The 13837-nt window shown below is 48.9% G+C and overlaps 1 protein-coding gene across 2 annotated transcripts; it reads left to right on the forward strand.

Annotated features, from left to right (window-relative positions):
• Nucleotides 1–658: 658 nt before the first annotated feature.
• Nucleotides 659–10396, forward strand: Gdf11 (growth differentiation factor 11). Of its 2 annotated transcripts, XM_063254899.1 has the most exons (4): nucleotides 659–1174; nucleotides 6227–6303; nucleotides 6457–6624; nucleotides 7129–10396. In XM_063254899.1, the coding sequence occupies exons 1-4, from the start codon at nucleotides 697–699 to the stop codon at nucleotides 7507–7509; spliced, it is 1104 nt and encodes a 367-aa protein (XP_063110969.1). In that variant the 5' UTR covers nucleotides 659–696; the 3' UTR covers nucleotides 7510–10396. The 2 variants fall into 2 exon arrangements, with proteins under 2 accessions (XP_063110969.1, XP_063110968.1); XM_063254898.1 differs by having other exon boundaries at nucleotides 664–1174; nucleotides 6227–6624.
• The last annotated feature ends 3441 nt before the right edge of the window (nucleotides 10397–13837 follow it).

Below are 13837 nucleotides of genomic sequence, written 5' to 3' on the forward strand. Positions count from 1 at the left end.
CAGGTCTGCTCTGTAGAACTCAGTCATCCACCTAGGTCTAATTCTCTGGTCTCTGACACTCTCTCCCTCTCGGTCTCTCTCTCTATTCTGACTCTCCCAGCCTTTTCCCTTCTTTCTTGGTCTCTTTGCTGACTCTCTCCTCTGTCTTCCCCCTTCTGATTCTTCTTTTCCCTCCTTTGTCTTGCCTTCTCTCCTAGTCCAATCTCGGGCTCTCTGGGTCTCTCTTCCCCCTTTCCTCTCTGTCTCTTCTGGGTCTGACTCTGGACTTTTTCCTCGGTAGCTTCCCCCCTCCAGTTCTCGGTTGGTCCCTTCATTTCTTCATCTTTCTCTGGGCCCGGGTTCCCTCGCTCCCTCCCTCTTCCTCTCTTCCTTGGCTCTCTCCGGCTCCCTCTCTCGCCTCGGATGACAGCGCTACCTCTTTTGTTGGCTCCGCAGCCAATCGCAGCCGCTTACGACACGGGGGCCGGGGCTATAAAGGGCCTGGCCCGGGCTCGGCCCCCCCAGCCGCCCGCCCCGGCCGCTCGCCCGCCCCGCCCGCGCGCCCGCCGCCCCCGGCCCCCCCGGCCCCCCCTCGGCCGGGCAGCCCCCAATCCCGCGCCGCCCGGACCCCCTCCTCCTCCCTCCCTCCTCCCTCCGCCCCCTCCCCGCGGGACTCCGGCGTCCCCGCCCCCCAGTCCTCCTCCCCTCCCCTCCAGCATGGTGCTCGCGGCCCCGCTGCTGCTGGGCTTCCTGCTCCTCGCCCTGGAGCTGCGGCCCCGGGGGGAGGCGGCCGAGGGCCCCGCGGCAGCGGCGGCGGCGGCAGCGGCGGCGGCGGCGGCGGTCGGGGCCGGGGCCGGGGCCGGGGCCGGGGCCGGGGTTGGGGGGGAGCGCGCCAGCCGGTCGGCCCCGTCCGCGGCGCCCGAGCCGGACGGCTGCCCCGTGTGCGTGTGGCGGCAGCACAGCCGCGAGCTGCGCCTGGAGAGCATCAAGTCGCAGATCCTGAGCAAACTGCGGCTCAAGGAGGCGCCCAACATCAGCCGCGAGGTGGTGAAGCAGCTGCTGCCGAAGGCGCCGCCGCTGCAGCAGATCCTGGACCTGCACGACTTCCAAGGCGACGCGCTGCAGCCCGAAGACTTCCTGGAGGAAGACGAGTACCACGCCACCACCGAGACCGTCATTAGCATGGCCCAGGAGAGTAAGTGGGCAGCGGGACGCGAGCGGTGCGGTGCTGGCGCGGCTCTGGGAAAGGCGCCTCTCGCTTCCTAGCGGGGCGCTCCTGGCTGCCCTCGCCCGAAACCCTTACTTCGAAAACTTGATGGATTGGGGAGCGGGGGCTACTTCACAGAACTTTTCCCGAGCGGTGAAGACGGGCGGCGGAGTTCTGTGTACGCTGGGTTCCCGGAGGTGGGATGAGGCAAACGGGGCGGGACGTGAGACATTGCCTCTTCTGCCCGTTGTGTGTTAAAGTGTTGAAGGAGCCCGGGGGAGCTGGGACCCGCGACCAAGGGAACCGGGCAGCGACTGTGCCCTGAAGGGTTCAGAAGGGGAGGCTGGAGAACAGAATCAGCGCCTGGACCCCCAGTCCCAGCTGACCCGCAGTGCTCTCTGCCTCCCCACTGCCCTGGCAACCCGCTTCCCGACCCGCGTCCGAAACGCACCCGCCCGACTGCAGGGAACTGAGTGCTCCTTTTCCAGTCCCAGCACCCCGTGTCCCTCCTAGCAAGCACAGCTGGCTTTCTGCATCCTGAGCCTTGTGACTCTCACTGGGTATGCCACGGGCTCAGAAAAGCTGCGCCTTCTTGGTACCGACCAGGCTCAGATAATTCAACCCCCTTTCCCTAGGCGTTAAGGGCAACCATTTGACTACTCAAACCTTAGTGTTTCTTCGTTTATTCAGTTTATTCACCCTCTGTACCATCTTTTAAGAGAAAGAACTAGGTGGGGATGCTTAGGGTTCCCGGCATCCAAGCCCCCGGCCAAACGGAAAATGAACATGTTCATAGACATGAGCTACTTTGAAATTTTATGGCCTGGAAAATCCAGGCCAATACTACTACCCCCACCCCAGCTCTCTCTAGGGTCAGGTGACTTTCCCTTCCCCCACGGGTCCCCCCCCCCACTCTTCAACACTGGGGAACCAGGTTACTCCTATTCCCTAGTGGTTTGGCAAGGTCCCCTTCCATGGTTTGGTTTTATGACTTTGAACAGAAGGGGGGGGGCGTTTATTGGCAGATGGGTCATAAAAAGCCTGGGCTGAAGGGAGTCCTCGTGGCCCACCCCTGAGGAGAGGCATAGAAACTCAGGTGTGCTTCTGGGAGGAGACCCTGATACTGCCACTCATATTTCTGCAGAACTCACTCCACAGTACTTTGTCAAGACTATAAAGAAAACTCAAAAGAACCAGGAAACTAATTGGATATATTTCCAGTGTGTGGGAAGGATCGTGGGTGTGGGTGTATGAAGAAATGGGGATTTGTCTTGAGTTCCTCAGTCTCCCCTCTGTACTTAGGACTGCTACTTCATGGAAGCTAGGGTCAGTCTGAGATTGACCGAAGGCAAGGGTGGGGGGTGGGGATTTTAGGAAACCGTAGTATGGGAATTCTGACTGAGTTTGCTGGGAAAAGCATGAAGGGTACGGTGCGTAGAAGGATACTCCCAGGTCTGTGTGGTGCACTATGAGGATTTCCTGGATGGGTGATCCAGCTGTGGACTTGCCCTGACTCCTCCATATCCCTAGCATCCCTTAACCATAAGACAGTAGAGCCGAATTAGCTCTAGTTATGGGGATGCAGGAGAAGGGACTCCAACATGCATGTTTGGGGCAGAACAGGTTAGGTCTGGTGAGGGGCACCAGCAGGTGGAGATCTCATGCCAAGTTCCACCTCTGTGCCACACCAGTATTTGGGTAACTAGGGAACAGGGTCTTCAGCCAGGTATTGTACGTCCCCTTTAAGAGCTAGCTGAGCTCTTAAGACCAGGAGGGGGAGTAAAGGGGAGGGGAGGGAGAGAGGGGAAAAGCAAAAAGAGACTTTTATAGTCTAATCCCCAGGGACCCGCTTTAATAAGAGACTTGTGCTCTGCTAATCGGGGGAGGTGTTTGTCAGCAGAGATGGCCTCTGCTCCCCTCCCCCTGCCTCCCCTCCCCCAGCCCTCCACCCTGGACCCCAGCCCCCACCACTCCTAGGCTGCTGTACAGCCTGCCCTAGTTCCCTCTACCCTCTCAGTCTTTCCCACCCCAGGCTTCATCCTGGGAACCCAGCCCCCTGCCCTTCAGGGAGCCAAGCCCAGCCCCTCAGTTTGTCTCTCCTCCCTACTCTGTGAGGCCCCTGCCCTCGCAGCCCAACCTCCAGCCCCTAGGCCTTCCAGCTAAGGTTGGAGGGGGGGGGGCTGACAGGGGAGGCAGAGGCTGTGGTGAGTAGGAGGGGGTTGGGCTTTTGCTGAAAATAGTGCAATGACCTCTCTCCCCAACCAGCACCGCCTACTAAACCTGACCTGCTGCCTGCCACCAACCAGATCAATCCAACACAGATGTGGCCCCTTCCCCTCCCCAATGGAGCTGGGCCTGTGTGTGCTGGCGACTCTCTCAAGCCCAGTTTCCCTCTGTAGATATACCTGCTTCTTTGTTCCTCGTTCTATATCCCCTTCTTTTTCTTCCTTCCCCTGCTAGGTTTAGTTCTTTCCCACCTCTTTCTCTCACCCCCTGCCACACACTCCTTTCCACCTAATTTTGATGTTTTCCAACTCCCAAACTTAATTCTCTCCATGGCGTGATCTTCCCACTAACTCCCCATTCCTCTGCTTATCTCGTCTTCATTCCTGTCTCTTCTCCATTCATCCCTGACCATCTCCAAACTCTTTTTCTCTATCCTTTCACTTTGTCCTTATATCCTGTCTCCTACTAGCAGACTGTTACCATGTCCTCTGAGGGAAAAGTGTATGAAGATTCCCTATGATAAGGATGGGGGAACTTTTGTCTAAAGGAACCGAAGATTTAGAGCACTGACACCAATCCTTCAAAGCTTTCAAAGACATCAACGCCCTGCTGCAGCACACGTGCCACAGGCTTACTAACACTGACTTAGAGGGATGGTGTCCATCCTTCACCTCCAGAGTCTAGGTTAGCTTAGCAGTGAGGTACATTTAGAATTTAGAAAACAAACCAATCAGCCTTCATTGAAAACCTCTACTGTTTTCACATTATTTAATGCTCATTTAATGTTCCCATGGATAAAGAATTACCTTATTGGGGGGCTGGGGATTTAGCTCAGCGGCATAAGTGCCTGTCTTGCAGGCAGGCAGTTGTGAGTTCAATCCCTCACGGGATTGAAAAGGAAAAAGGAAAAAGACAAAAAAAAAAAAAAATTACTTTATTGGGCCAGGGATATAGCTCAGTGGCACAGCACCTGCCTGGCTAGTGCAAGGTCCTGGGTTTGATTCCCAGTACAAAAAAAAAAAAGAAAGAATTACCTTATCACATTGCTAAGTCTGATATTGGTAGCCAACAAGGTCACGTATAGGTTAATGAGGAGTCAAGAAGCAGTCAAATCTAGTTCAACTATAGGCAAATAACACTTTGGGAAGAACTCTCAGGCAGTTGCCTGGGTAATTTTAAAACTATGAGTTCATTCAGATTGTATTTAATTAAGTATTGCTTAGCAAGGAAGCACTCAATGGTCAGCAAAGTAAACAAGTTATCAACAGTGTCCACCCTCAAGATGAATATCTAATGGCAAGAAAGTCAATTCCTATACTGAAATTAGGCATAATGTGTCATTTTTTTTGTTTTGTTATTTGTTGTTTTTTTTTTAACAATATATCATTTGGATTGTTGTTTGTCATTCCTGATCTCCCCAGTAGCTTTTCTACCCCAGCTCCTCTCTTAATCTTTCTCTCAATTTTCACTTCAAAAACCCTAATCCATTGCACTACCACTGAAGTTTCAGCCAGTGGGGTAACTTGAGAGGACTACCACAGCATTGGGGTCTCAAAGAACCAAGAAAAAATATGCTGCACAAGGACTCTGTACGGTGTCCTGAATACATAAAGATGACTAAGCACTTTCCTCCTTCCTACTTCTTTTGGAGGTTCTCTGTGTCCTGAGGTGGGATGGAGTGATGATGGGAAACATTCTAAGTCCTCCATGACTGTGCTGTACAAGAGACCAGTGCATGATACACAAGGACCTAGACTTCTCAGCAAACTTACAGAACTCTGGAAGCTCATTCCAGATTCTTCCTATATAGAATGAGGATGAATATTCCTATCCAGAGGAGACATGATTTAGGGCATTTCTCAACTAATTTAAGAGATTAGGAAGGGGAACTGGGAGGAGCTGGAACCAAAGCAGAGGGATATATTGAGAATCACTGTTCAGACCTAAGGGACAAGATACAGACAAGAATATGGAGGTGGGGGTCAAAATGTATAGTTGGGATGCTGAACCTTTGTGAACACTTACTGGCTGTGGGATGAGAAACCAAAAGAAAGCTCTGAGGAGAAAAAACTGACCACAGTTGACTTGGTGTGTTGAACGTTATTTCTGATACTTTGAGCATCAGATGTTTTTTGCTTTCTCAAAAGCTAAGGTGTTAATGGTGAGGAAACAAGTTTTTCTTAGGAGAGAATGGAGAGTCAGATGTACAGAAAACAGTTTAGTAGTTCATTCTGGAGGGTGTGCTCCTAGGAATGAGACAAGAAGCCTAAATCTAAATCCTGGTTTACTTTCTGAGATTAGACCACTCTCCTCTGGACCTTGAGTTATTTTCTTCGATGCCATCTTGCTTTGAGGGCAGGCTTACCTATCCAACAAACAAATCAAGAGTATTCTGGGGCAAGGTGACCTAAGGAAAGCAGATATGATGAAAGATATGTTAATGTAAAGAACATTAAAGATTCAGAAAAAGTCTAAGCCTTATATGCTGGGAAACATTGGGAAAAAAGGATGCAGGTGGAAGGAGGATTCAGGTAACTGTCTTTGCAGATTATCTGGTAAACAAGAACTTACACATTACAGTAAGTGGACTAGGGAATGGGTACGGATCAGGAAGAATTGATCAAGACATTATCCTATAGAAAAGTGACACTGTTTGGTTATCAAAGACACAGTAACATAGCCAACCATACAGGCATGGGAGAAGGGTAAAGAACTGGAAAACAGCCCGAATCCAAACTGCCAATGCCTCCCAGTGCTATTGATCCCCTCTACAAACACCCTTTGCTGATGCTCTGCCCCCTTCTCTCTTATCAGCGGACCCCGCAGTGCAGACAGATGGCAGCCCTCTCTGTTGCCATTTCCACTTCAGCCCCAAGGTGATGTTCACAAAGGTACTGAAGGCCCAGCTGTGGGTGTACCTTCGGCCCGTGCCCCGCCCAGCCACAGTCTACCTGCAGATCTTGCGACTGAAACCCCTAACTGGGGAAGGGACCGCAGGGGGAGGGGGTGGAGGCCGGCGTCACATCCGTATCCGTTCACTCAAGATTGAGCTGCACTCACGCTCCGGCCACTGGCAGAGCATCGACTTCAAGCAAGTGCTACACAGCTGGTTCCGCCAGCCACAGAGCAACTGGGGCATCGAGATCAACGCCTTTGATCCCAGTGGCACAGACCTGGCTGTCACCTCCCTGGGGCCAGGAGCTGAGGGGCTGGTGAGCAGGGGGCCTGAAGTGGTGGTGGATATGTATAACCTGCCCTGAGGAGGTGGGGAATGTTAGTAGACCAGAAATCTGAAGGGGGCTGGGGACCAGTGTCATTTTTCTCGGACCAAGAACTGATTCTAGAGGAGGTGGTGGGGATGGGTGGCAACTATCACTTTTCAGGGGTTCAAGCCAGGCAACAGCTGAAAACAATTTGGGGTGAAGGTGTCAGTTAATTGGAGATCCGTGAGAGCACAAAAACTGGCTATTGATGAGGCCCTGGGCCAAGGGACTGTTAAGGGTCAGGTTGCCAGGTAAGAATTAGAGAAGGTGAGTTGAAGGACAGATGGTTAGATAGCAAGCAAAATGAAGAAGGTCTGTGGGTGGGAGAAATGAAAAACTGAGAAATCAATGGATTCTATTCTGATGCCTGTTGAGAGACAGCTGGGAAAGGAACAGGGATGAGGAACTATACAGGGCTATGTCACATCTCTTTCCCCTCTCCCTGACCCTCAGCATCCTTTCATGGAGCTTCGAGTCCTAGAGAACACAAAACGGTCCCGGCGGAACCTGGGCCTGGATTGTGATGAGCACTCAAGCGAGTCCCGCTGCTGCCGATATCCCCTCACAGTGGACTTTGAGGCTTTCGGCTGGGACTGGATCATCGCACCTAAACGCTACAAGGCCAACTACTGCTCGGGCCAGTGCGAGTACATGTTCATGCAAAAGTATCCACACACCCACTTGGTGCAACAGGCCAATCCAAGAGGCTCTGCTGGGCCCTGCTGCACCCCTACCAAGATGTCCCCAATCAACATGCTGTACTTCAATGACAAGCAGCAGATTATCTACGGCAAGATCCCTGGCATGGTGGTGGATCGCTGTGGCTGCTCCTAAGGTGGGGGACAGTGAATGCCTCCCCCACAGACCCTACCCTGAGATCCCTAGCCGTGCCCTCCCCCCAAGCCCTAGAGCTCCCTCCACCTCTTCCCATGAACATCACACCTTGTTCCCTGACCAAGCAGTGTGCAATACAACTGAGGGAGGCAGGTGGGGACTGAAGGGTGTGGGGTTGGGAGAAGGAAAAGGAGGGGCATGGTCAGGGTGCAGTGTTTGAGGTTTGCAGGTAAGAAGGTTTGGCAAGAAGACAGAGAGATGTAGAGACAGAGATTGAGACAGAGGAACAAATAGAGCAGCATTGAGAAGGCAAAGGAACAGAGAGGCAGAAGAGACAGACTAGGCAGAGACAAACACTGAGAGAGACTGAAATGGAGTAATAAATGAAAGCCCCACACCATGCCTCCTTTCTTCCACTGGCAAGGTGAGGGGCTTGGTGCAGTTTGGGGAGATCCCCTGACTACTCAGTAGGAGAGGAAATCTATCCATTCTAGGCTTCTTCCCTTTCTTCCTCCAACCATGGCAGGGGAAGGGAAGTGAGGGCAGGGGCAAAAGGATTTGGGAATTTTATTTATTTATTTATTGTGACTTTTCATTTTTGGTATTTGGCTTTACTGGAATAGGAGGGCGCCTGCCCATATGCCCCATTTGTCCCTTATTCCCTAAACCCTCCTCTTCCCCAATGCCCACCCACTTAAGCACTTGTATAAAGCCTCCAGGGTTGGGAATGGGAGTAAAGGGCACACATGTAAGTTTCTAGCCCATAAGTACCCTAACTAATCTTGTGCCAAACTGAATGGCCATGGAAACAGTAAAAGGTTAGGGTTTGAGCTGAAGAAAGGGGGAGTCCTCAAACACCCAGGTCTTACAGGGACCTACTCACCCTCAGGCCAGTTTTCTTCACAGTACTGATGTATTTAGCCAGAGGGTACAGCCTGCTTAAACCCAAATTCCCCTCAGCAGAGAGAGACCAAAGAGCCTGTGGAATGTCCCTGCTTCCAGCCTCTATCTTCAGGTTAAAGAAGATAGGAAAAGAGAAAAAAAAAAAAAAAAAAAAGAAAGAAAAATCCCCAGAGCACCCAGGTCTGGGAAGGATTTGGAGGGGTCAAGAAAGGAGTGGTTAAGTAGGCTGAAGGTTACAGGGCATCTGAATCCAAATCACTCCCACTGCTCTGGGCTAGGGAATAGAGCCAACAGATCAAGGTAGAAGGGATTCTGGAGGGGGACATTTTAGTCCCCCAACCCCAAAGCTCAGGGTAGGAGGAAAAACAAGGGAGCAGAGTGTCTATAACTTTTATTTTTTGAATATAGCAGTATCTGGCAGCAGGGAGGGAATAGTACGTGGGGAAAGTAATCTAACAAGGCCAGTTACAGCAGAGGATGGGAAGGACAGAGACTCCCTGGTTTGGAAGACTAGGAAGCAGGCAGACTGACTGCCACTTCAGGTCATTAGCTGGGTCCAATCATTCCTCCCACAATCCCAATGCACCCTCCTCTGAACTCACTGAGCCTCAGTTTCTTCCCCTCAATGGAATGAAAAATAGCAGCACCCGCCACAGCCAAGAGATGAATTCTGAGCACTTACCACGGGCACTTTATGGACATAAAATACCTCTCGCTGTGGGACCAGATAACCAGGGCACCAGAGCAGTGGTGAAGAGATTTATGAGGCTTAGAGGAGTCACAGGCTTCAGAGAATACAAATTCCCTGCTGCCTGCCAAGTGGAGAGTGCCTGAACCCAAGGAGCTGAGAATCTCCACACCTTATCCATACCTCACCAGCTCACCTCTTAGCTCCATGTAGAGCCGAGAGGATGTCAAGAGAGAAGGGGGTGAAAACCTGCAGCAAAATTCCTGCTCTTAAGTAAATCCAGCGGTTATGGTCTGGTAGAAACAGTACTGAAGTAAAGCCCATGCTGGAGAGCAAACCTGGAAGGCTTTTTCTTCCTAAGCATCTTTCTTCTACTTGGACCAGACCATGGAAGGGGCAAAGGTACGTGGCCACCTTGGGAAGGTAAAGCTGGTGAGCTTGAGTGTCTTACTCCTATTCTCAGTGAGACAATGAGACAAGACATCTCATGAGCAGGAGCTGTTAAGCTTTTCAACTAACTTCCCATACAGTAGCTATGTCAACCCCAAGCATCACCTCTCCAGCCCTGTTCTGCATCCTTCTGCCTCAGTGGAGAATAAGCCACCTGCTCACCCATACCATTCAAATTTCTTTGGTGGAAGGAGAGGGGCAGGAGAGTGAAGGTACTTCCATCAAGGTCAAATACCTACTGATCTTGGACAGGGTAGGGATTGGGCAGTAGGCATCAGGTAATTTTTCTCTATAGAGCTGGGGCACTAAACTTGGGGAACACTCAAAATATTGCCCCTTTAGTACCACCAAATAAAGACCTTTGTGGGACAGGAGGGAGAATTTCTTTTATGAAGCTAAGTCTATGAGTTGAAGTCTAAAGAGTCCCCTCTTCTTCCTATCTTCCCAAAAATACGGGATAAAGAGGCTTGGGGATACAACCCAGCAACTCAGTGGGAGCACTCCTCTTTAACCTTATTTGTGTGAACCTGGCCAGCACCCCTGCGAACATATTACTAGTGTGATTATTTACTTTGTGTATTTGTTACATCATGTACATGATTGCCTTTGTTTGTTAAGGGTGTCTGAGGAATATGGGGCTGATAGGGCATTGGAATGTTCGGGAAAGGACTTGTTCATTGAAAAGGCTTCCTGGAAGGAACCATTGCAAAAAGGCCATCAGGCAGTTTCAAGTTATGTGACAGAGGGCAAAGATGGCCATAGGGTGCTCTGAGTTTTGGGATGGTCACATGACACAATCCAGCACTTGAACCTGAAAAAAAATAAAAGCAGTCAAAGAGTTTAGAATTCAGTGCTGAACTCTTCTCCCTAATCAAGCGCCATATTTACACCTCAGAGACCAGAAGAGGAGCTAAGAGAGGGAAACTTTTGCTTTACAACTAAGAAAATGGGGTCCTAGGAACAAGGAAAACAAGAAAAACCTAAAGACATGTGGGATAAGGGTTAAAAAATGCAGTCCAAGGAACAGGTAGAGGATGGGAAAGGGGAGGGGAGTTGAAACAACTCTTATCTGGACAGTGAGATTCAAAACAGTTCCTAAAGTACAAAAACACTCTGAGCCTCTGCAAAATGGAAAATCTAAAAGTTCTCTTGAGATGACCCACCTAATGTCCTATTCTTCTGAAGTTCATGATTCTAGATTTCTTCAGCATAAACTGAATCCGAACCATTCACCTTGACCATGTACAACAATGAAGCAAACACCTTGAGTTCACTGTAAAAACTACCATGTACCTGGAGCACAATGCTCAGGGCTCAAGAGGGGTTTACATAAGAACCTTGCCTTTTTTTCTTTGTTTCTGGTTGAGACAGGTTCTCTCCATGTAGTTCACGCTGGCCTTCAACTCACTATGTAGCCCAGGCTCGTCTCAAATTTGCAGTGATCCTTCTGCCTCAGCCTCCCAAACAGGGATTACAGGCATGCACCACCACGCTCAGCTGACTTTTTTTTTGGTAGTACTGGGAATTGAACTCAAAGCTTTTGCCCCTTAGCTATGTTCCCTAGCCTTTAAAAAACGAGTTTGAAAAACTTTTTTTCTCACTAAGATACTTTGCCTAGGGTAGGCTTAAGCTTGTTATTCTGCCTCAATCTCTGAAAAGGCTGAGATTACAGGTGTGCGTCACCATGCCCAACTTGCCCAGTGTATGATTTCTTAATTATGATACATGTTTGTGATATACAATAGTAGTTATTTTGGGATGCTGGACATATTTAAAAAGAAAAATGGAGCCAGGTGTGGTGACGTATGCCTGCAATCCAGCATTTGGGAGACTGAGGCAAAAGGATCATTGCAAGTTTGAGGCCAGCCTGAATTGTTTAGTGAAACCTTGTCTCAAAAAGAGAAAAAGAAAGGGCCAAGAGTTTAGTTCAGTGGCCAAGCACGAGGGCATGAATTCAATCCCCAGTACATTAAAAAAAAAAAAGAAAAGAAAAGAAAGGTAAGAAAAGGTAAGCTAAGTTTCTAGGATAGCACCTCGACCCAGAATAACGTACAGGGGGTTCAATGTGCTACTATGCTTTCCTTGTTCTGTCAGTTCTACCAGCACATGCCCAGCACATGCCCTAGACCAACTGCAAAACAGGATGAGACGGGGTGAGGTTGAGACTGAACATGACCTGCTTTATCCAGATCCCCCCGAACTAACAGAGGGTCCTTTCCCCTATTGCTCATTTGTCTCCTGCATTGAGGAGTTATCAAGAAAAAACAGAATTCTCCAGTCAGCCTTTCCTTTTGCAAAACACCCTCCATGCTAGTACATGAGCAGCTATCCTACACTCTGCCTTTGCCAGTTTGGGGATATAAAGCATGCTTTTCAATGTAAGAACCAAATGGCAGTGACATTTAGTTTCTGGTCTACAGCGAGTCAGAAACAAGAAAGCCAATGCCCCAGTGACAGTTTTTCTGCCAATGATCTGGGGTTAAAGGAGTAAAAAGGACTCATCCCACTTCTTCCTGGTCTCCAAAGACAACAGCATAATCAAGTATGCTGCACAGTATGGTGCACAGATACACCTGCATTTCCTCCCCCTGCCCGTCCTCTAGCTGGAAACCAGGGAAAAAATTTTTCACTTGCTCTAAACCTTAATTTTACCTGAGTAATATTAAGAACTACTATGTATTTAATGGCCATGCAAACTATAGCAAGCTTTACTGGTTAAATAACATATCACTTAATTTTTATAGGACCCTTCACAATAAGGTTCCTTATTGACAGAGTCTGGAAAGAATCAGGAAGATAGTAATTAGCCCAAGGTCTCAACTAGATTAGTAGAATGAGGAATTAAAGCTAAATAGCTGCTACAAAATGTCTCATTTTATCTGGGTTTGATGGCACATGCCTGTAATCCAAGCACGTGGGAGACTGAGACAGATCACTGTAGGTTCAAAGCCAGCCTGAGCTACATAATAAGCTCAAGCCCAGCTACAAAGCAAGACTCAGTCTCAAACAAAAACACCCCACAAAACAAAACAACAAAATCCTATCCTATACTGTAATCTAATCTATTAACAGTGGTATGAAAAGTAGAAAGCTAAATGCTGGGACAACAGAGGAAAGCAAAAATGAGACAGGAACATATTTGGTGAAAGGGTCTGCAAAAATGAAATGTTTTCCCTTTGGACGATAAAGCCAAGAGTCTGGATGTTCCAGAGAGAAAGAAAGGTTAGACTGTCAAAGAATTTCAATGATCAGAAGTCGTACTATGTATCAGATGCCTCATGTAAGAGAACATGGAGAACTGGGCATGGGGGTGCATACCTACAATTCTAGCACGCAGAAAGCTGAAGCAGGAGAATCACCAAAAGTGCAAGGCTAGCCTGGGCTACATAATGAGTTCAAGACCAGCATAAACTATATAGCAAGACCATGTCTCAACCTCCCTACCCCTACTAAAAAAAAGAACAAGGAAAAATGAATGAATCTCCTTAATTTTTTCAGTTCCTTCCTCTTTCCTTAATTATCTAAGTTCCTTCCTCTTCCCTCATATGTTTCTCAAGGCAGAGAGTAGACAACAAAACTCAGTTTAACACCAAAAAGAGGCCACATGTGGTAGCATATCTCAATCATAGGAAGGTGAGGTGGGAAGGAGACCTGCCAATTCACGATCAGCCTAGGCAACATCCTGAGAAACTGTCTCAAAAACAATATATTGCCAGGCATGGTGGTGCATGCCTGTCATCCCAGCACTCATGAGAGGCTGAGGCAGGAGGATTACCATGAGTTCGAAGCCAGGCTGGGCTATATAGAATTCAAGGTCAGCCTGAACTACAAAGTGAGACTCTATCTCAAACATACAACACTAAGAAGTTCTGCCTTTATTCACACCTTCTTGTGGCCTTTACCTCTATCATCAGTTCTTAAGAGCTGGGGCAAGAAGCAGAGCAGTTTAGCGTGATGGTAGAGAAAAAAAAAAATACCAGAGAACCATAAAAAGGTAAGATTTATAGCTAAATAAGCTAGTTTCCTCTGCCGGTTTTATAGACTCCCTCATTAAGACCTTCCAGGTATGCAGAGAATGTCACAGCTTCAGAACAAGGATCGAGCCCACTAACCATATCTGGATGCTAGATCAGCTACAGGAAGAGGACTAGGGGACTGGAAGGAAGGGTACTTGGATCTCAGATAAAGAATCATAAGCCTAGATGTCTGTTTTATTTAGGCAAACAATACACTTTGAAGACTAAATTAGTAAAAAGAGTCCAAGGTCAGCCTAAACTATACAGACCA

This window comes from Cavia porcellus, unplaced genomic scaffold (assembly GCF_034190915.1).
Source record: "Cavia porcellus strain 051 isolate PalLab524CR breed Dunkin Hartley unplaced genomic scaffold, mCavPor4.1 scaffold_8, whole genome shotgun sequence".
Classification (NCBI taxonomy): domain Eukaryota; kingdom Metazoa; phylum Chordata; class Mammalia; order Rodentia; family Caviidae; genus Cavia; species Cavia porcellus.